At 28.5% G+C, this 22,439-nt stretch overlaps 2 protein-coding genes across 2 annotated transcripts; both read right to left on the bottom strand.

Moving 5' to 3' along the window:
• Positions 1–7,089: 7,089 nt before the first annotated feature.
• On the bottom strand, positions 7,090–9,241 carry LOC127279499 (histidine-rich glycoprotein-like). Its single transcript, XM_051301894.1, has 4 exons — positions 9,124–9,241; positions 8,417–8,613; positions 7,641–7,878; positions 7,090–7,400 (listed from the first exon to the last, which is right to left on the bottom strand). Exons 2-4 carry the CDS (start codon positions 8,453–8,455, stop codon positions 7,222–7,224), a joined length of 456 nt encoding a protein of 151 aa, XP_051157851.1. The 5' UTR covers positions 8,456–8,613; positions 9,124–9,241; the 3' UTR covers positions 7,090–7,221.
• A 9,560-nt stretch (positions 9,242–18,801) lies between these two features.
• LOC127279508 (cuticle protein 7-like) lies at positions 18,802–20,889 on the bottom strand. The gene is made up of 4 exons (XM_051301905.1): positions 20,875–20,889; positions 19,963–20,020; positions 19,589–19,765; positions 18,802–18,935 (listed from the first exon to the last, which is right to left on the bottom strand). Exons 1-4 carry the CDS (start codon positions 20,887–20,889, stop codon positions 18,802–18,804), a joined length of 384 nt encoding a protein of 127 aa, XP_051157862.1.
• Between the last annotated feature and the right edge of the window lie 1,550 nt (positions 20,890–22,439).

Below are 22,439 nucleotides of genomic sequence, written 5' to 3'. Positions count from 1 at the left end.
AATAAGACGCCAAGTTATTTTTATAGGAAAATAACTAAAACATTCTACACATAATTAATAATTAAAGTTACGCCTGCTGGCTCAAAATTTTATTGGGAAAAACATTCTAACAAACCGCAGACAGGGGGGATAAGGAGATACAACATTAATTAGACAGAATTTAACAATAATATTATTTATTAATAATTACATCAAATTTTGAAAGGTTAATTTTGTGAGAATGGCAGAAGGCTGAATAACAAAGATTCAGATTTATTTATTAAATTTTTAAATAATGTGATCGATTCAGTAGGAACGACTCATAATATTAATTAGGGGACTCACCGACTTGTTTTTACCACGACGAAACCACGACAAAATTAGATTTTAATTTAGGTTTTACAATAGAGGATAAACACGAAACGCACTGTACTAATACCAGGATGAATATGAGAGTAAAATGGCTGACGAGTCAAACTTGAAAGCGTCGCTAAAAAGCGCCCTCTTTTCTCGGTATCATTCAAATTAATATTCAATATTTATTTAATCCACGATCGATAACCGCTATGCGACCATCAGTAACATAGATTCCGGTACTATCCTATGTGAAGTTGATTGACGCGAGGAGTCCATGGAAATTGACTGCTAGTATTGATTAGACAGATCGTCAAAAAGACAGCAATTTCGTCTTCCTGGTGTTCTTGAATATTCGGGACTCTCATCCAAATATATACACCAGGAAGCTCTTCCCTTGGTGACTTCTAATTTCAATGTTAATTAGTGATGTCCTCAAAGTATTTATAACCCAGCGATTATCCTCAATGTCTCGTCAGAGTTTTCATAACAGAACGAAAAAATAAATAAGAATCGAATTTAATTATTATTAGTCAACTATTAATCTGACGACTTTGGCAAGTTGGTTTATTAATTAAAAAAAGTTTATTTTATTTTATAAAATAAACGAACAATCGAAATTGAACATCACAATTATTAAATTTGACCTATCAAAATTAAAAATTAACCAATTTTGTCTTTCAAATAAGTTGTGACAATCTTTCAGATTGTCACCTCTGTTTCACTTGAGATGCACACCCGAAAAAGCCCTGGAGTGGGATTACGAATAGCAACAGCGCTACGAAGATTTCGCTACGTAGCGATTTGAAGCTACATTCACTTAAAAAAAAATTTTAGTTACTGGGTGACTCAAAAAAATTGTATCAGTTTCACAGATTTAGGTTATCACAATTGTTTCGCTGGTAAAATTCAAAGATAGAAATTATATTATGAGTACTTTTTTAAAAGCGAAAAGTATAAAATTAAAAATTATGGATTCAGGTTAAATTTACTCGAATAATTAAAATTCAAATAATTTTTTTGTAAATTATTTCATTGTAAAGTAACAGTTGGCAAACATGAAGTTAGAGAATAGTTTCCACCTTCGTGTAGTATTTGTTTGCTACTTAGATAAAACCTTTTAGGAAATTGACATGAATTCTATGTCAAAGGTCTTATCCAGTAGGGTTATGTTTATATTCTCTTCGGAATTACGATCTTGCAGTTTAAGTTTTGAAAAAACTGTCAACGCTATTTTATTTTGGACATCATTTAGAACAAATTTCACTAAAAATATGTAAGTTTTTACCTTAAATAGCGAAAAGCGCTATTCGTAATACCACTACTGATTCCGTATTGCAAATTAGTTTTATTGTTTTGCTTCACGTTGGACTCCACCGTTGCTCGGTCGTTGGCATGTAGGCTTTCTGCAAGCTTGCAGTTTTCTTGGGTGGCGTGATTTCGGAGCATTGCGCTCACCTGTGCCAAACCTTGCGTGTTAGCATTTGATTGGCTAGAAAAAGTGGTGCTATAAACGGGTGTTGTGCAATTTTTGATTAAAGAAAGATTTAACCTTACAGAATTTTCCTTTCTTTTACATGTCAAAAGAAAACCTTTGTGTGAAAATGAACCTTTTTATGTTTCACAGAATGCTGTCCCTTGTTGATGTTCTTAAGATATAACATAATAATGATTAATTATCTGTTTTTGTTCATTTTACAAATATGCGCATATTAATATACAATATATTTAATAAATAAATAAAATAAAAGTTACGGACCAAATGATGTAATAAAATTTTCCACGTGGTCGCTGCCTCAATAATTATGATTAAATGATGAGGATAATGAATTTTGGCGATATTGAGATGTTATAAACGAGATGAACTATATATGAACTCCAGATAAAGATGTGCATATCCAGATCCAATTTTCTTCGTTTAATTTATATTTTTGTTGACAGATACCATTATGATTCTTGTGCCTCACAGGAATCCTTACATTAAATATTTCAAACCGCAGATGTATAAAAACCGCCACTCTATACTTATATAAAAAAAATAATTTATAATTAATAGATATAATGAGAGTGAGAGCGTATTATGAGATAGTGAGAGGAGTGAGGTTAAATTTAGCGTAGGTAAGATAGGACACTGTGAAAAATGAATGAACAGTTAGAAAAAATTATTAATGGAGGAGTGGAAAATAGAAGACGTAGAAAGGTAACATCTAACATGTAAACACAGTAAAAACCTGAGCTCATTTTCCCTGCGGTTCAAAATGAGTCAATGGTAAACGACATAGAATGTGGCGCCACATACTTGACACATTTTTGTTGCGGATAAAAATTTTTGCTGACTGGATCATTTTCGCCGTGGCGGCCTCGGCATTAGAATAGGGCCCATGTTAGTTACCGCGTGTAGTAAGAGACGACTGAAAGTAACCTTCTGCTGGAACGAAAGCGGAGTACCAGCTAGGACGTTGTCAGTGCAGAAACGTTCATGCATGTCAAATATTTGTTTGTCCGCCCTCATGAGTTCTGTGAGAGTCAGATAATTGAGAATGCGTCCCTTAAGCCGGAAGGTTCAACTATGATGTTCCAGATGGTAATGGTAAAGGACTGTTATTGTCTGAGGAGGTTTGCTTAACAGTTTTTCAGCATCAATCTCGCCGCCTGTCAACAATAACAACTCTGTGTAGCATGCGTCAATTTGGATCCAAAAAATTTCTAATGGATTCAATTGTGACGTCCCGACTAGCTATGGTAAAGGACGGTGGTTTCGGCACATGTGCTGCTTGTCTTGACCTGAAGTTTTTCGGGAAGTCACCACCTTCCGGTTGGTCAATACATGTATGTGGTGCATGTCGTCGTATTTAAACAGTAACCGACCGCTAGTATGGCTTCTGGTTCCCCGGATACTGGAAAGTGGTACTCGTACCTGAGTCAAATGGTACCACGGGACGCGCCTGGCGCCCAGGAGGCCTTCGGGTCTCCGCCAGGCATTGGTCAGGGATTCGTGGTGACAATGGTTACAGCCTACATCGCTTGAGGTTAGTGTGCGTTAGAACGTTTTTGCACACGTCTTTTGCATTTGGTGTGTAAGTTGCATTAACTCAATTCGGGTGGAAACTGCAGAGTTTCCAGGAATTGGAAAAGTCCCGCCTCTTACCAAGAGTGTCAATCGTGACTTAGGTCGGTCGCATTGTTAATTTTTGGTGACTGGAAGAAATTCTCCGTTATCAGTGTAGGCCAGGCACTAACTCTTGGTGTTCCAGAAAAGGGAGGAGAAGAGTTGATAGTACAATTCATGAAGAAGTAGAAAAGAAAACGAAACATTCTGATTAGGAGAAGAAGGAAGGAAAGATATGAAAGAAGGAGTGTAAAGAGAAAAAGGTAAAATTGTTGCTAGGGATTACGGCAAGAGTTAACATCAGGAAGATAAAAGAGGTAAAGGTGAAGATAAGGAATCACCGAAGTGGAATTGGGAAATAAGGAAGAGAAGAAGGAAGTAATGAGGTTGAAGGGAAAATTGAAAGAGCGTCTGGAAAGAATTGTTGACAGTAGGATAGAGAGAACAATAAAATGGTCATTGAAAAAAAGTGTTGGTTGATTTAAGAAATGGAAGTGTGGTAAGGATGTGTTATGGTGAATGGATTAAAATGTCGGGTGAGAGAGGATACAGAAGAGGTTGTTAGAGCAAGAATGAATGATGAGGAAGATAGTAAAGGTTGCATAGGTGGATGGTGATTAGAAATGTGTGAGGTTTTAAAAGGTGATCTAGTAGGTTGTGACATAGGTGAAAATAAAGAGATAATTTAGAAGAAGAATGGGTAATGGGTTGTTGGCTGATAGAATAATATGAGATATTAGAAATCTCGAACCCTGATTTATATGCAAGATGAGTAAACAATTTAAATATAAAATTAATTATGAATTTAATTTTTATAATAAAGAAGCTCTTTTACTTTTCTCTGAAAATAATTTTTTTTTTTAATTTTGAATCTTATATATACGTGATAAGGAGAAGCGATGTTTGAGATAATGGATTAAATGTTATCGTGTCCTGCACTGAAAGCTATTATCAAGCTATCGATTGATGGATTGTAAATGGTACCATAGTGTGTAGAGTGTAAGCTTCACTGAAGGTGTGTTTGAAAGTGCTTGCAGATGTATCTTGGCAAGATACCAAAGCTCTAATGTTATCCGGCAACAGGAGTTGAGAAATCGGTCTGTGATGGTGAAATTATCGGTACTAGAAAATTTACAGTTTGTTGAGGAGCACATAACACGCTGCTGCTTTTGCAGATTTCAGTGCAACTATATAGCGCTTAACAACTTGTAATTCTCTAACACTGATAATATCTTTAGGATCGTATACATATTATAACAATCCTATTATTACAAATTTTAAGGTATTTTCCAAAATTGATTAAAAATTTTTTATTGTATAATTATTATTAATATTTTTATATATAATAATATAATAATTGAATTTTAGAAAAATTTAAGAAATTTGTAACTTGTTTTTAAAGAATTTATAGCGAAAGAGAAAGTTACAATTTGTCGTTTCTCACAGTAGCAAGTAGTGGGGGGGGAGATCTTAATGAAACTTTTAAGCCGCTTATATATGGTTTGCGCTTAATAACAGTTTTTCTGACGTTCAAAATACATTTTGAAGAACTTAAACCGCGCGTTTCCTGCTCGTTTTTATGAAAAATTGACGAGGCTACTGTTTTCGTGGGGGATTATATAAGCATTTTTCCTCTTGAGACATATTTTGAATTCATAAGGACATGAAAGAAGAAAGGTAACTGAAAACTTTTCGCATTGAGCACATTTTCCAGCAGCAGAAGTAGCAGCAGTGAAGCAATTACTGTCCAAAGTTTGAAGATGTTGAAAAGATTCTACCTATTGGATGGACGCTCGACACGGATACTTTGAATGGAATTTCTTTTATGCGAATTCAGTGACTTAATTTCTTTTAAAATTAAATTCTCTAATTGAAAAAGTATATAGATGAAACAAATTTTTTTTTTATTGATAATTTAAAAATAGCAATTGGACGTTAGTAAATGAACTAATTTTAAAAAACTTACAATTAGTAATTATTAATTTCTAATTTCTTAAATTTTTATTGATAATTTGTAATATGTCACCAATTTTGCATTATTTTTATTTAGTAATTTTAGTTAATAAGGCAGACAGTGAACAAGTAAAATTTTTAAAGAAAATTGCATTGATATGATTTCTTTATTCTTTTCGTATACAAGAATAGTTCCGTCCTTACAGTTTCTGATTTAAAAAGTCTGTACGAAAAGTCACAATTACAAATTCCATTAATACTTGCGCATTTTAAATACTGGAGATTTTAATTATTCAGACACAGCTATAGTTGGATTTAAAAATAAAATCGACCGAAGACTTTGAATTAAAAACGACACAATAGAATTATTTTGAAATATTAAATCACTTGCTTCAAAAGTGATTTATTAAATTTAAGAACATTGTCGTAAATCCCATGGATTTAAATGCTTCCCTACAAATTTATGTACGCTACTTAATAAAGTGATCCAATTTCCCAAGGTTTAAAATTTCATTATAAGTTTAAGGTACAATCTTCAAAAATTAAAACATCTTCCCTCAGAATTTTCCTTTTTTAAAAATTAAAAAAACAATATAAAACATAATATTGTTTTTTTAATTTTGTATCTTTTCTGTGTACTACAATTTTCCTTGAAAACAATTTTTGAAAATTTTCAACATAAGTACCTGTATTGTATATTTAGAAATGTCTAGAAAACAAGAGGAAAATAATAAAAATAACTATTTACCAGTTTCTTGTAGTAGAAGTTCATTCAAAAATAAACAGAATGTAAGAATTTGGGTGACCTTATTTTCGAGAAAGCAAACAGGAAATCTAACACAGGACTGTTTCCTTTATATGTATGTAGTATAGAAAAAGAAAAAAGCCGCGTATTTCTGGGCAATTGATCGGGAACCATTGCGTTTCATTCTTCCTACCTATAGTTCCTCCCCAATTCGATTGAATTACCCGCTTCCACGTGATGGCAAATAGAGGCGGTAACCCTTGATTTTTCTTCGATTTTTCCAAGTAACGAAAATGCAATTTTATTCTATTATTATATATATAAGCCTACGAATACAAACCATTTACTATAATTCAATATTATTATTATTATTGCACTGATAAATTAAATTGGATTTTTTTTATTACTTAATGCTTTAAAATTGCTATACAACTGAAAAAAGATATAATGAAATAAAATAACTTTTCAGTTACACCTTTCGAGAAGGAAAATATTTATAAAATAAAACCGGATTATCTGAATCAAGAGATATAAAAATCAGGTCAAACATATTGAGGGGGAAGAAGAAGAGGCAAAAATATACTTCCTAGAAAAACGAATCTGTTTCTCTCGTTGTTCTGCCTGGGGAAGCTTACAGGCTATTATCGAAAAAAATCGAATAAAGCTTATAAATTAAAAGAATTTTAAAACCAATCCTTCAATAAATGGATCTATATTTATATATTTTTTAGGATAAATATAGATAAAACATGTACCTACTTTTTGTGTGTATCATTATAAAATCAGTATCAGTTTTAAAAAAATTAATCCGAAAAATGAATTATTTTGTTTGTGGTATTAATTTAATCTGCAATGCTTTTTAATACCTCAGAGTGTACTGTGAAATTAATATTTCACAAATTCGGTTTTTAAAAAAAACTTAATTAAAAAATTAAATAAATGCGGTAAATAATAATCAACAGTTCATATTTAATAACATAACAAACCAAATATACAAACATACGAAAACAAACTTTACTATTAATAGAATCAGAAGTGAGTAATCAATTTTTTCTTTTTAAACATCTTTTTGGAAAATTATTTAATAACCATGATGACTTTCATGATGGCCATGACCTCCATAGGTACCTCCAGAATGATCATTGCCTCCTGAATTATGAACATGTGCGAAAAATCCTCCATGAGGATCAGCATGATATTTAACAGTTCTTACATTGCCACCTGGTTCCTTAATTGTGTATTCACCATGAACATTCTTTCCTGTAGATTAAAAAATTGGTTCCAATTTTTAATGTATTTATTTTATAGTTTTCATTTATTATTCATCGTAATAATATTTTAATTTTAGAGTTATCAAAAACTAACAGGATATTTAGATATATTCACCAATATAAAGATGTTAATTTCTGTTTTCTTTTTCAAAATAATGTTTTAATTTTTTCCAAAAACTTATTTTCAGAGTTATTTTATTAATAAAAATTAAAAAAAAAACAGCATTACCATCACGATGCTCTTTCTGTCCATGATAATCTCCAGTGTGATGATCCTCAACACCATATGAAAATTCATATTTAGGATGGGCTACATAATCAATGTGATGATGCCCATGTTTGTCATGAAGTGAGATTTCGTGATGTGGTCCCTCAACTGGTCCATGGAAATGAGCAAAACTATGAGCATGACCTGCTAATCCATGTTGGACTCCCACGAGAGCAAGAACAACCGAAATGGCGACAAGCTACATTTTGGAAGGGGAAAAATTATGAGAGTACATTATTGGAAATACAAATTAGTTTCAGTTGATTCAAATAAATTCTCATTTTTTAATAATCATTAAAATCAACTTATTTTTGTCTCAAGTGTTACCAAAAAAAATAAAATGATCATCATTTCATTGAAATTTTACACATTTGATGAATTTATCCATCTTCTATCAACTCTGTTTATAACTCAATTTGATAGTTTATTTATGATTAATTATACATGATGTGAGTTGTTAATTAGCTTTAGATTAGCAGTTAATATATGTAGGTAATATATATTTTGATTTGAAACGAGAATAGAGGTAATAATTTCATCAAAATCGATTATTATCAATAATATTAATATAATTGACAAACTTGATGTAAATTTTGAATCATGATATAGTATATATATATATATATATATGCTTCTGATACTTAGCGTAAACTCAAACTAACTTTGAATCTAATTTGAAATTATAAGGATATAATCAATTGAGCTATTAATTAAATTTAAAGTTGTTATAGACAAACCTTGAAGGCCATGGTGTGTGTTGTATTCACTTGGATCATAAACTTGAATGGTACAGCATCAAAAGTCGAGCGAGTTTATATAGCTGGAACCACAGTCAGATTTTTTGCCAATCGATCGAAGAATTTCGCCATTACATTGTTATTTAATCCATTATATTTTGCACGACATGACAAAAAGATATGGACCAATCACTTTCCTATGCATAAGTGTCGCACACCATTACTTTATATTCACGCACGAAAACGGCATTCAAACTAATATATTATTAATTTATCACCAAACTTGTAGACAATTTTGTTTTTTTTTTATTACTCCTATTTTTAATATAAATATAAGAATAATAATTATTATTTATTTTTAATAATATTTATATAAAATATAAAGAATTAAATTAATAAGAAAATAAATTTTTAACCTGATTTAAAAGCAGTATAATTTTTTGCAAAGAAATAGAAATTGGAAAAAAAAATTTTTGATGTATTTCTGTCGATATTTAAAATATTCGATACTTTGCTAATGGAAGAAATTAGACACCTAATTTAATATAAAGAAGCATAGAGAAGAGGCTAACAAATTTTTAATGAACTCAAGAAACGTCTAACTCCTCGAGTTTTAATTAAACCAAAACTAATATAACTGACTTCCTCAAAGCCTTAGCCTGTAAATAGTTTCATGGTGATGTGTATCAGAGAAGCATTAAACTTACCCTCTAGCCTTCAGGCTAAAACTTTCAACAAATCTTTGAACACAAATATGGACCACACTACTCACAGGGGCAAAATTTACGTATATGTACGTCTTAAGTCAACCACTTCAAACCAATGCTGTAATACAAAACAACAAAACCTATATACAAATAGATATATACATGTACTTCATTTAATTTGAAAACTCTCTATTTAGAATTCAATTCATTTAAATCATTTAATTTCATATAAATCATGAAAAAAATGATAAAATAAAGAAAATAAAAATGTAAATGGAAAAATCAAATTATAAAATAATATTTTTAAAGCGAAAAAATATTAAATAATATAAAAATACAGAAATTAACAGAAAAGTAATTAAAAACTTTTTTTTTTATATTTATACGTTTATGTATACATTTGTTAAAAAAATATACAAATAAAAACAGAAAAAGCGAGAATATTAATATCAAAATCAAACAAAAAAATGTTTCGTTTTTTTAAAAACAATGTGTACTCGAAAATTATATAAACAAGCATGTCAAATATACAATAAACCAAAGACAAATAAACTGAAATGAAATATAAATTTTCAAAACTTTTCGAAAAAACAGATGATCAATAAAAATAATAAAAGAAGACAATATCGTCTTTTAATAAAAATGTAATAGTGATACAGTTTAATGAAAAAAAAAAATAAAATAAGTGCAGATAAAATAATAAAATGTAGCAGAATAATAATTATAAAAATAATAGTAACAATTATTAGAAGAAAAATAAGTAAAGAACAAAAATTTTAAAAATGAGTATAATAAACAATAGAATAATTGAACTTGTATAAAAATAAAATAAATAGAAAAAAAAGTAATGCACTTCTGTCAAAGTTCTTATTCAAACTGGCAAACAAGATGAGAAAATTTGTCATCGTAGAGTAGATATTTCAAACCATCAGGAAGAACAATTTCGTTAACAAGCTTTGTCTGGGTCATCGATGCGTGAGAGAGAAAGAGAGATGTTCAAGGGGAGTGCCTGTACTATACCTACAATAATTTCCATGTCACCAGAATTATCCCGAACAATTTAGGATTTTCTCTCAAATAGAATCCATCGCAGTCAGAACCTGAATTGTTCTCCAATTAAAAAGTTTTCTGGTCCTTTCTTTTTTTTTTTATTATTATTATACTCTGAGAAAATCTCCTTCATTTACTCTTAAGAAAAGTTTTCCCTCCTCAGTGTCCGCACGGATTTCTTAAGAATTTTATTTAATCAGCTTGGAAATAAAACATTGAGAGGAAATTATTCTCGAATAAAAGATAATGAAGATGAACATTTCTTCTCCTTCTATTTTTTTTAAACAAAAACTTTTATAAATAGATGAGTATATATTTATAAAGAATCTGTCATAAAACTCTACAAAAAGTATAGATTTAAATAATCAAATAGAAAACGATCACAATGGTGTTATACTGATAATCAGTACCAACTATACTAGATAAAACACTTAGGAGTAAAATTTAAAAAATTTTATATACGCACGGAGAATCGAACTCTATATATGAAAGGCAGCAAGTGGGTAACGGATACCGCGCAGCTACGCTAAAACGAACATATTAACATATAATTTAATAATTGATACTTTAAATTTCTTAAATATATATCAGATAAATTCTTATTTGAATTTGTATAGATTTTTACTTGATCTAATTTTTGTTAATCATTTAAATTATAAATTATTTTAATCTTCTAATCCATTATTATTACCGATTGACAATTATCATCCTTCATTAATTTTTTCAATTAGGAGCGTTCCATTTCATGAGGGACTGTCGAAAAATTGATTTTGTTTATACTTCGAGATTTTGTTTTGTTTGGGGTGTTAAATAAGTATGCTAAAATGTTTGGCAAAGTTTTTTATATTTTGCAAGATATTTGCAATTAAACAATTTTGTCACTTTTTTCAGGAATTTTTATCTCCCAAACTATTGATCGGAGAAAAAACTTTCTAATTAAAAATTGTAGGGAAAACATTGAAATTTGATAATATAATTTTTAAAATTAACAAAAGTTAATTTTTCAATAAAATTTATTTAAACAATAATTTTAATTTAATTTAATTTTAATAACCGATAACAATACTTAATTCATTTGCAAAAATTTTTGAAAGTCTCATTTTTGATCATTTTTACCAAGCTTTTTTGGATTTAATTACACAGAAAATTAAAAGGCATTAAAATAAGCTGCAACGCTTATTATTTTAATCCAATTTTGCTTATTTTAATCCATTTTGGTATTAAAATAAGCAAAATTGGATTAAAATAATAAGCGTTGCAGCTTATTTTAATACCTTAAAATTTTCTGTGTATTGATAAGCAACATGGATTTGTCAGAGGTAGGTCTGTTATTACAAATTTAACAATTTTCACAGAAATGATAACTTCGAGTCTTGAATCGGGCTGTCAGGTGGATGCTATTTATGCTGACTTTGCCAAATCATTTGACAAAGTTGATCATATTATACTCGTAAATAAACTTAAATTAATGAAATTGTCATCTGATTTGGTGGATTGGGTCCATAGTTACTTAATTAATAGACCATTAAATGTGCGTGTGAGACATATCTGGTTTGAGGAGTTTATTGCTCTATCGGGAGTACCACAGGGATTTAATTTAGGGCCTCTTTTGTTCATTTTATCGATTAATGATATAAAACAAATTATAAAAATTTGTCTGTTTTTATTGTTCGCTGATGACTTAAAGATGTACCGTAGAATATCTACCAGTTCAGATTGTCTTTCTTTGCAGGTTAATCTTGATAATATTGTGCATTGGTGTTAAGTTAACAATATGCCAGTAAACGTTAATAAATGTTTTATAATTTCTTTTTCTAAAAGTCGAGATATTGTTGCCTACAACTATGCCATTGGGATATATCAACTGGAAAGGAAAAAGTAAGATCCGTGAACTTGGTATTATTCTTTGTAATGATTTATCTTTTGATGATCACATAACGAATATTACTAATAAAGCCATAAAGTCTTATTATTCCTCTTAATTTGATAATATAAAAACATTAGGAGTACTTTCTTCACATTTGTTAGGTCACTCATTGAGTCATTATCAATAATATGGTCACCATACCAGCAACATCATAACACCCATGTTGATCGTGTGCAAAACGAATTTCCACGTTTTATTGCTTACCAAGCAGGTGTTCCCTTTGTCTTTTTTTCTCATGATTATAGTAATCCTAGAACGGTTTTTGTATACCTACAATTGAACAATGATTTCTTCTTGCGGACTTGCTTCTTTTATAAAATAATCAACAGTGTCATTGACTGTCCAGAAATTTTGTCAAAAATTAATTTTTTTGTTTCTCGTAGAACACGTATGCCAGCACCACTTTTTTATGTGGCTCTTAATAGAACGGCTAATGGAGAGCACTCTGTTTTGAGAAGACTAAGTAGGGAAGCGATTGGTATATGTAAAACTATTAATTTCTTCGAGTCTTCCATTTTAAAATTTATTAGAGTACTACGTAACCATATACTTCAAGATAATGTTGGCATCGTGATCTAATTATATTTTTCTTTCTTGTAATTTGATTACTTTTGTAACATTATTATTCAGGTACTTATATAGTCAAAGGGCACAGCCCGTTTACAATTTCTAAAAAAATAAATATTTTATCTAAGAACACTAATTATTCATTGAATATATCACTTCTAAATTTTCTACTATTACTAATAATAAAATAAAAATATTTGTATTTAATTCTTTAATTAAATAACAATTAACAATTGTTTTCATTAAAGTTTGCCATAAACAATTACAATAACAAGATATAGAAAGTATTTTTTGTAAAAAGTTTTTAAATAAGAAATTTAAAACAATGCTAATGAATGCTTTCGCAAGCTTTCATTTCGCGGTTGATTAGTATCAGCTAGGTCGCGCGTCAACTATATACAAAGTTGCAACATTTAAGTACCTACTTGAAAGAACGACATTGCAGGGTTGCGAAGTTTCTCGCGCAGTGTAGTGTTCAGGTGTATATATATATAGTTCGATGGCAAGATTTCACTTTGCGAGAAAGTTTTAAAAAAAGCCTTTTTCATCAAGTCAAAGTCACATTTTATACTATATATATATGTATACGAAGGACGCATATATGTATACTTATAATAGTGTCGGGCAGTATAACTTCTAACCTGAAAAGTATATTCTTAGCAAGTGCTATACTGGTTTTAACAAGGCATAAACTTTATTCAGAGAACTTTAACCAACGTTAATCTCCCATTGTTACACCCATACATTATTCACTAAAAGGATATAATTAATTCTCTTAATCAGATTTAACAAGGGAGCTTTTTTATGATTATAAGAGAAACTTTCACGCATTTGACCATCACTCACGAACATTGAATAATTTCTAGTAATTACGTTACTTTTGAAACAAAAATATAAATAATATACAAATATAGGTATATATATATATTGTAACGCTGAATTTTGTCGCGTACAAGTGACCTAAAAATAATAAAGTGAAATAAATTTTTTTGTAAATAAACGAAACCAGGGTGGGAATCCAGCCATAATGTCTGTAAAATATTATAAATTGTAAAAGTTGTTTTCTTTTGATACTCACTTCATTTTGTTTAAATAGTAAATTCTCTTATTAATAAACCAACTTGCTAAAGTCGTCAGATTAATAGTCGACTAATAATAATTAAATTCGATTCTGATTTGTCCTTTCGTTCTGTTATAAAAACTCTCGCTAGGCATTGAGGATTCTCGTTGGGTCATAAATACGTTGAGGATATCACTAATTATTATCATTGGAATTAGAAGTCACCAAGGAAAGAGCTTCCTGGTGTATATATTTGGATGAGAGTCCCGAATATTCAAGAACACCTGGAAGACGAAATTGCTGTCTTGTTGACGATCTGTCAAATCAATAGTGGCAGTCAATTTCCAAGGACTTCTCGCGTCAATCAACTCTACATATGATAGTTCCGGAATCTACGTTACCGACGGTCGCATATCGGTTATCGATCGTGGGTGAAATAGTTTATTGAATATTGATGAATCTGAATGACACCGAGAAGAGAGGGCGTTGTTTAGCGACATTTGACTCGTCAGCCATTTTACTCTCATTCTCATCCTGGTGTCAGTGTAGTTTAGTTCGCGTTTGCATCTTTTCTTTTTTTGCGAATTAATTAAAATGTAAAAATTTTATCATTATGAGACGAGGCTTCGTCGTAGTAAAAACAAGACAGTGAGTCCCCAAATTAATTGTATGAGTCTTTTCATTCGGAATCGATCTTATTATTATTTAAAATATAATAAAAATTAAAATGAGTCTTGTTAATCAGCCTTCTGCCACTTTCAAAAATTTCTCAATTGAAGTGAAAATTAATAAATAGTGTTATTGTTTAATTCTGTCTAATTTATAGTGTTTCTCCTCATCCCCCTCTCCGCGGTTTGATAGAATGTTTTTCCTAACAAAATTCTGAGCCAGCAGGCCTAACTTTAATTATTAATTATGTATATAATGGTTTAGTTATTTTCCCATAAAAATAACTTGGTGCCTTAGTAAATTATTAATTAAATGAGTAGATAACGTAAATTCAATTGAAGTGACAATAATAAAATCAATAATAAAATAATAATTACCCAGATAACAATAATGCGCGCATTTAAGATCGCACTTAGTGATTCTCCTATGGTGCATGCAAAACCAGTATGCTGATGCGACGCATGCGCTTACAGTCGCATTCTTGCTAGCAAGAAGTTCTCTTTATGCCTTCACGTATGCGATCTCCTACAATGCATTTGAAATGCGCCTTCAATGAATTCACACAGTATGCAAATTAGAATAAAAATTATTTAATTTAAATAGCTTAAAACATGCGTAATATTATGTTAAGATAAAAATTCTCTCTTGAAAACATAATTAATAAAAGTTAATAAGAAAGTAATTATTACTCTCTAAATCTGAATTAGTGAAATACTACTAACAAATAGTAAAATTTGACTAATATTAGTGGAAGACTTTTCCCCTTTTTATTAGATAAATATAACTAATTTTTAGTAAATGTTCACTAATTTTTTAGTATTATTTCACTAATTACTAGTCATCTAACTGACTAAATGAATTAGTCAAACTGTTTTATTGACAGTTAATAAGGCGGAATGACTAATTCTTTAGTCAAATTCTACTAACAATTAGTAAAATTTCACTAAATGTTAGTTAAATTGTTACTAAATCAGTTAGTCTTTTCATTAGTAAAAAACTACTAATTTAGATTTAGAGAATAAATTAAAGTTAATAATAAAGTTTATTGATCAGATTTATATGGAAATGGACTTTTAAAAATATGAGAATTTTATAACAAACTTATGAATTTATATATTTTTATTAAAATTCCTGTGACGAAAGTCCGTGAAAAATTTTGTATTCTTTGAATATATAAAATTCCAGTAGCAATCGTTTTGAGTGGTATCAGAAATCAATTTCGGCCTATGTCGATTTCATCAATTAAGTAATTGATATCTCCTTTCCAATTAGATATTTTTAATTCATCGAATAGATTAAAATTCCCGCGTCTGATTCACGTTCCCGCATGTAGGTGGCGCGTAATGCACTTGAGTCAGCTGACAGCCGGAAAATGTCTATGTCAACTAATTCATAAGATAAGAAACGGTAAGAATAATATCATATTTTTATATAAATCGTGCGTATTTATAATTTAATGTGTTTATATCTTTGCGTTGTGATCTATAGAGGTAAGTTCGATTAATCAACATTTATTGATAAGATTAGTGATCCAACCGTGGCCTCGATATCAGTGGTGGTAATGTGCATGTATAATTTTAGGTTATTTTTTGAGTTTGGCTTAGAAGAAGAAAAATATAAATATGTCTCTTCACTTTAATAAAAAACTAGAGTAGTAAAAAATGTTAACAGAAATATAATATTTATTGTATTATATAACAAGTATTAAATGATCAATTGATGTTTCTAACCTCAAATGTACTAGCACAAGGATCGCATTTAACTCGTTTGAATGCGAACTCATGTAAGAGACGCATAGGATCGTATATGGATGACGCATCAGCATGCAACTATGAGATCACTGAGTGCGAATTAATTAGCACGTATGCGACTCCTTATGTTTGCACTATTCAAGCATTTTGTTATCTGGGTACGTTATAATATATATAGAACTTTAACCTAATTTTAAGGTTATATTTTAACTTCAAAACCGAAATGCTAACAAACTTAAAAACATAACCTTAAAATTAGGTGATTAGAAAATGCCAAGAAACAAACATAACCTCATAATTTAAGTTCAAATGTTAAGGAAATAGATTAAGAAGACGCTAGGTTTGAATTTCAAATCTAATAATATAACCTCAAAATCAGATCAATTTCTAGGCTTTGAAGTTAAAACATAACCTTAAAAGTAGGTCAATGATCAGGAACAAAATACCAACAAACCTGAAAACATAACCTCAAAGTTAGATCAATTTCTAGGTCAAGAGGTAGCTGGGTCTGTGGTTAAAATCAGGGTCAAAATATATACTAACAAATACCTAAACAGCAGCGGCGTCGAGATCTTTGTATAATATAGGAAAATATATAATTATCTATATATTATTGTTTAATATAGCATATAATATTTATAAATTTTTTACTTTGTGCAGTTTTTGTTTCTTTTTTTTACATACAAGATTTATCGGCGATTGTATAAAGATGAAAAAGGTCTTTGTTTAATGTTAGATAAAAGCCTATAGTGTCACAAAAGTAAAGCACTATCAATCGTAAAGCATACACCAACCGCAGATTAACCGCCAGGTTGAATCTTCGGCGTTCAATAAAATTAGCTAAGGTCGATTAAGTCTCTAGTCGTCGCTGTCTTAAAAAAGGATCTCTTGTATCACGCTTCGATTCGCCCGACTCGTCCAATAAAAAAAAAAGACAGTCAAAGGAAAAAGTAAGCTAGGAACCATAAGGCTATAAATCATATTTATTTATTTTAAGCTTCAGAAAAATTTATATATTAATTTCTAACATGTAACAGATTTTTTTGTACAATAAGATATATATTATATAATTTATGATACTGCAAATTTTATTAAAAAGTATAAAAATTATACACAAACATCTCTGGAAATTATTTATAACATTTGCTATCACATTAAAGATTACAGTAATATATTATGTGATGTAATGTTTTATATTTGCAACTGTGTGGAAATTATTGTATGTATTGTATTTTATTCCCTACTGGAAAATCATACATAGGTCCCTACAAGGATTTCATATAAATTCTTACAAGAGGAAATCCTATAGGGAATTTCCTATAGGATTCATTATATAAATTCATTATAAAATTTTTTTAAGTTTTATTTTTTGTGACATTCTTTATAGGATCCTATGTAGGAAATTATTTGAATTCTTATAGGTCTACTATAGGAAAATATAATGAATCCTATAGGAATGCTCATATAGGATTTTCCCTTGTGGGAACCCACATAGGTTCCTATAAAGAATCCTATATAAGAATTTATATGAAATCCTTTTAGGATTCCTTGTAGGGATCTATGTAGGATTTTCATGTATTTATTGTATGTATTTATTGTAGGCAAGTATTGAGTATATGTACGTGTGAATTTATTGCATGTATGAATTGTGTGTATTGAAAGTATTTATTGTATGTTTGTATTGTGGGTATTTATTGTAGGTAAGTATTGCATGTTTTGCCTGTATTTATGGTATGTATGTGTTATATGTATTTTACGTATTGTATAATATGTATTATATGCATTTATTGTAGGCAAGTATTGAATATATGTACTGTATCTATTTGTATGGATTTATTGTATTTATTGATTGTAGGTAAGTATTGTATGTATGAATTGTGTGTATTGAGAGTATTTATTGTATGTATGTATTGTGGGTATTTATTCTATGTATTTATTGTAGATTGTAGCATGTATTGTATGTATTTATTGTATGTAATTATTGCATGTTTTGCATGTATGTATTATATCATATATATGTATAAAATGTATTGCTTGATTTGCATGTTTGTATTGTACGTATGTATTATATTTATTTATTGTATATATTCTATGTATTTAATGTTTTTATGTATGCATCCAGAACATTCATGTTCTGTATGTGTGTATTGCATGTATGTATATTATGTATTGTATGTGAAACAAAAACTTAATGAATGATACATTTTGAAAAAATACGTAAGTTATTTAAAAAAAAAATTTCCAGCTATAAAAGTATAGTAATATATTTAAATTATTATTAATAATTAATTACCCTGCATCTAAAAAAAATCAATAGGAGCCAATTAAAATCAATTAAACTATTTCAGAATCATAATTGTATAGTATTAAATTAATTGAATTTAATTATGTTCCTAAAATAGTTTTAATAATTTTTAATATATGATTTTCTATGTTTTTATTGGGTTCTATCGATTTATTTTTATTGGGGTAATTAAATAAACTCTTCTTCATAAAATTCACAGAGAAAAAAATTTTTATCTATGAATTCTCCTCACGTATTATAATACATATATAGATAAAAACTTGTACAGCACATATAGTATAATATTTTTACAAATATAAGTTCAAATAATAATTTTATCATATTATAATATAAGTTTAGAAAACTTAATTTAATGATAATGATCATTGCCACCATGATTATGAACTTCTGCGAAGAATCCACCGTGTGGATCTGAATAATATTTGACACTTCTTATATTGCCTCCAGGCTCATGAATATGATACTCTCCTTCCACATTCTTGCCTGCAACCAAATTCATGTGCATATCATAAAATTTTTTTTTTAAATATATATTTATTCAGTAGTGCTAAAAGCATTTACTTTTTTTTCTGATTTCCATGATAAAATAAAAAATAAAATAAAAATAAAATTCACTTTATAATATCATGTGCATGTTTTTAAATATTTAAAATACATACAATAAAGTAAAAACGTTAATTTTTAAATTTATAAAACAATTCGTTATAAATTCTCTTTCAAGTGACTAAAGTTAATTGAACTATTTCATTACAATAATCGATATATATTTTACTTGTTTATTTATTTGACTCAAAATATATGTATATTGAAAGCTGAAAAGTGTTTTTCTATACTGTCTGAAAGCTATTATCATGTTTCACTAAACTGATTTTAATAGCGGAAAATTTTTTAATTGAATTGGAAAATGTTTTAATAAATAAAAAGTTATATATATATGCTACAAATACACTTGCTGTAAATTATATTTATAAAATAAACTTAAAATTGTGTTTTTTTCGATTTAAGAGAAGAATATTGTATAATTGTTGTAAAAACAATTGCTTTAATTTGAATTAGCAAATGTTTTTAAAAGAGGTAATGATGAATTATAATTCACAAAAAATACACAATGTTCAATTTATTTTTATATATAATACCATCACGATGTTCTTTCTGTCCATGAAAATCTTTATTATGATGGTCACGAATGCCATATGAATATTTGTAATGTGGATGGGCCTTATAATCGTGATAATGTCCATGTTTGTCCTTCCATTCAACCACTTGATGATGACCAACTACTGGCCCAGTTTGATGATGAAATGAATGAGCTTCTTTTAAATTGAAATAATTTTCTATCATTAATAATATAGAGGGAACGATTTTAATGTTCTTTCATATTAATCTGTTAATTTTTTAATTAACAACTATTTCGAAATATCATATTACTATTATTTATTTAAATATATTACATATGAAAACATTTGATAAATATTGAATTATGTTATCGATTATAAAATTATTTATTTACCATACATTGGGTTTCCGTAAGCATTAGTAACCATGAGAAAAATACCGCACAGCAAACCCTAAACAATTTTAAAAATATTATCCTTCTGGATTAGAATATTTCTCAAACGGATCATCTAAAATTTTCAAAAAGTAATTAAATTTCAATGTTGAAAACTTTTTTTTACTCCTACTCAGAAATACAGTAGAAATAAAAAATTAGTCATAACATTGAAAATTAAATTTATTAATTTTATGTGATTCGTTTGAGAAATTCTGACACTTCTAAAAAAAAAATAAAATATTTAAATTGTGCACCAGTAACACGAAGGAATAATATAGTTGTATTTGAATAATTTTCCAAACTTTAAGAATCTCTTTTATTTGTTTAATCTTTTTTTTTCTGTAAGTTTAAATAGCACGTGGATAAAAGATAAATACTGTTTGAAAGTTGTTTATCGTAAAGAACTGCCTGGGAATATGAGTGTTATATGACTAAACTAGTTTGTTCTTCATGGACATGCATCCCTACAGTATTTTCTGTTCAAAAGCTTTGAAAAGTAGATTTAAACCGTATGAAAATTTATATTTTATTTTTGCAAATATAAGCAGTGGTACATGGCAAAAACATAAGTTTTTATTGCAGTCATGAAAGGGGTGCAAGTGTCATGTATATATATATATATATAAGAAGAAGCGCATTCATATTTTATAGCCTCAACGCATTATACTTTGTCTTGTACTGGCTATCTTTTCTCTATATATCTTTTTACAAGAGACCATTTACCTTTTTATATCCAAGAGAAATGTATTAAACTTTTTTTTTAACAAAAATAATAATAAAATATAAATTAAAAGCCCTACGGTGCAATTTTAAATCTAGAGAAAAATATTTGAATACTTTAAATATTATCTAAATAAAAAACCAATTTACCTGATAAACTACCATGTTTCTAGGCAGAAAATCACAAAAAGACTGCCCTCTATTTTGCATAGACTAGAATTTATATCAAACTTTGTTCTGAAATTGAAAACTATAAATACATTTTACGTTGATTGCTTAATTGTTCGTTTATTTAAATTATTTTCTTTGACTTCGAAACAACTAAATTATTAAGCAGGAAATTTGAAAATATTTTATTGCTATTTGTACATATTTCCATTGTAAAACTCACTGAAAATATGAAAAAAAAGTATTAATCTTCACTAAAAATTGAAGGAAAAAATTTTTAATGAATGACAATTGAGAAGGTAAATAAGTTATGTAATATTTTCTATTCTGTAGTAATAAAAAAAAAGAATAAGAATAAAAAGTGAAATATAGTAATAACTCTTGGAAAATTTATTTGAAAAAAAAGATTAATTTTGCTAAAGGAAAAAACAAATTACTTGTCATCTTCACGAAATTATTTGTAACAATAACAAGCATATTAGGAGAAAGCCAGTCAGACAAAAGAAGTCATCCAGAGCAATATCTTTTAGTTCATTATGACAAACGGATAGAGATAAACAGTAAAGTTCTACTAACTACTGGTTATTAGGATACTATAACAGTATAGGTAGCAGTTCAATAAAAGAAAATAGGTCTTCTTTAACGAGTTCGTTATAAAAGAACTTGACTGAAATTGATGATCTTTTCTAAATATATATCAAATAACTATTTTTTTATATCTTTTTCTCTTGGATTTTTTTTTCTGAATAAAAGTTCTAATAAAAATTTATTAATCAAAGAATTAGCATTTCTTGTGTTCTTATTAAAAAAAAAAAAGATGAAAAGTAAATAAATCAGAATTCTATGTAGACAGTGACATAATCATGGTTGCGTATCTGTAACGTTTTTCGAACATTTTCTTGTCTACAATTTAAAGAGAAAGTTGAAATTTAGCATGCATAATAGGACCTCAATTAATTGTTTTTATAAAATACTTATATTATTTTCTTTTTCAAGAATATTTTGAGAATACTAATAAAAAATGTCAACTTTTGTCTATGTATAGATCATTTAAGTAACTTTCTCTCTTTGAAATTTAAATTTCATACTTATTGCAAAAATTAAATATTTTGAAATACAATGTTTTATTAAACTGAAGCAAATTTTTTCAGCAAATATTCGTTAGCATCTGTAGCTAATTCATTCTTTTACGCGTAAACTAACAATTTATATTTTATAAACTATAGTTCATTGACTGTTATTATTTATAATTTATGTTTAAAATCTGTTAAATTTATAAATTATATTGCAAAAAAAAAAATTTTTTATGTGACATGCAAATCTATTTTTGAAGTGAGAATAATGACAAATAGTCAAGAGAAAGAGACAGAAAGGTGTAGAGGTTTATGTGAGGCACTGACTATAAAAAAAGTTTTTTTTTTTATGGAACATGACTGTAAACGACTTAACGTCAGAAAGCTTAAATTTAAGTGTTTTTCTTGAAAAGGAACTCTCTCAATCATTGCTTGCACAGAAACGAATGGCCAAGAACTATAAGATATAAAAAT

Source organism: Leptopilina boulardi, unplaced genomic scaffold, assembly GCF_019393585.1.
Source record: "Leptopilina boulardi isolate dan_hultmark-lab unplaced genomic scaffold, ZJU_Lbou_2.1 LbouV2_216, whole genome shotgun sequence".
Taxonomy (NCBI): Eukaryota; Metazoa; Arthropoda; class Insecta; order Hymenoptera; family Figitidae; genus Leptopilina; species Leptopilina boulardi.
The sequence above is the reverse complement of the archived record's forward strand: the minus strand, read 5'-3'. Positions and strand labels throughout refer to the sequence as shown.

Coding starts and splice junctions, on each gene's coding strand:
- LOC127279499 (XM_051301894.1), bottom strand. CDS start 8,455: ATGATCCAAGTGAATACAACACACACCATGGCCTTCAAG. Junction 7,879..8,416: donor CACACACCATGGCCTTCAAG/GTTTGTCTATAA, acceptor TCCAAAATGTAG/CTTGTCGCCATTTCGGTTGT. Junction 7,401..7,640: donor ACAGAAAGAGCATCGTGATG/GTAATGCTGTTT, acceptor TTTAATCTACAG/GAAAGAATGTTCATGGTGAA.
- LOC127279508 (XM_051301905.1), bottom strand. Junction 19,766..19,962: donor TTACGGAAACCCAATGTATG/GTAAATAAATAA, acceptor TCAATTTAAAAG/AAGCTCATTCATTTCATCAT. Junction 18,936..19,588: donor ACAGAAAGAACATCGTGATG/GTATTATATATA, acceptor ATTTGGTTGCAG/GCAAGAATGTGGAAGGAGAG.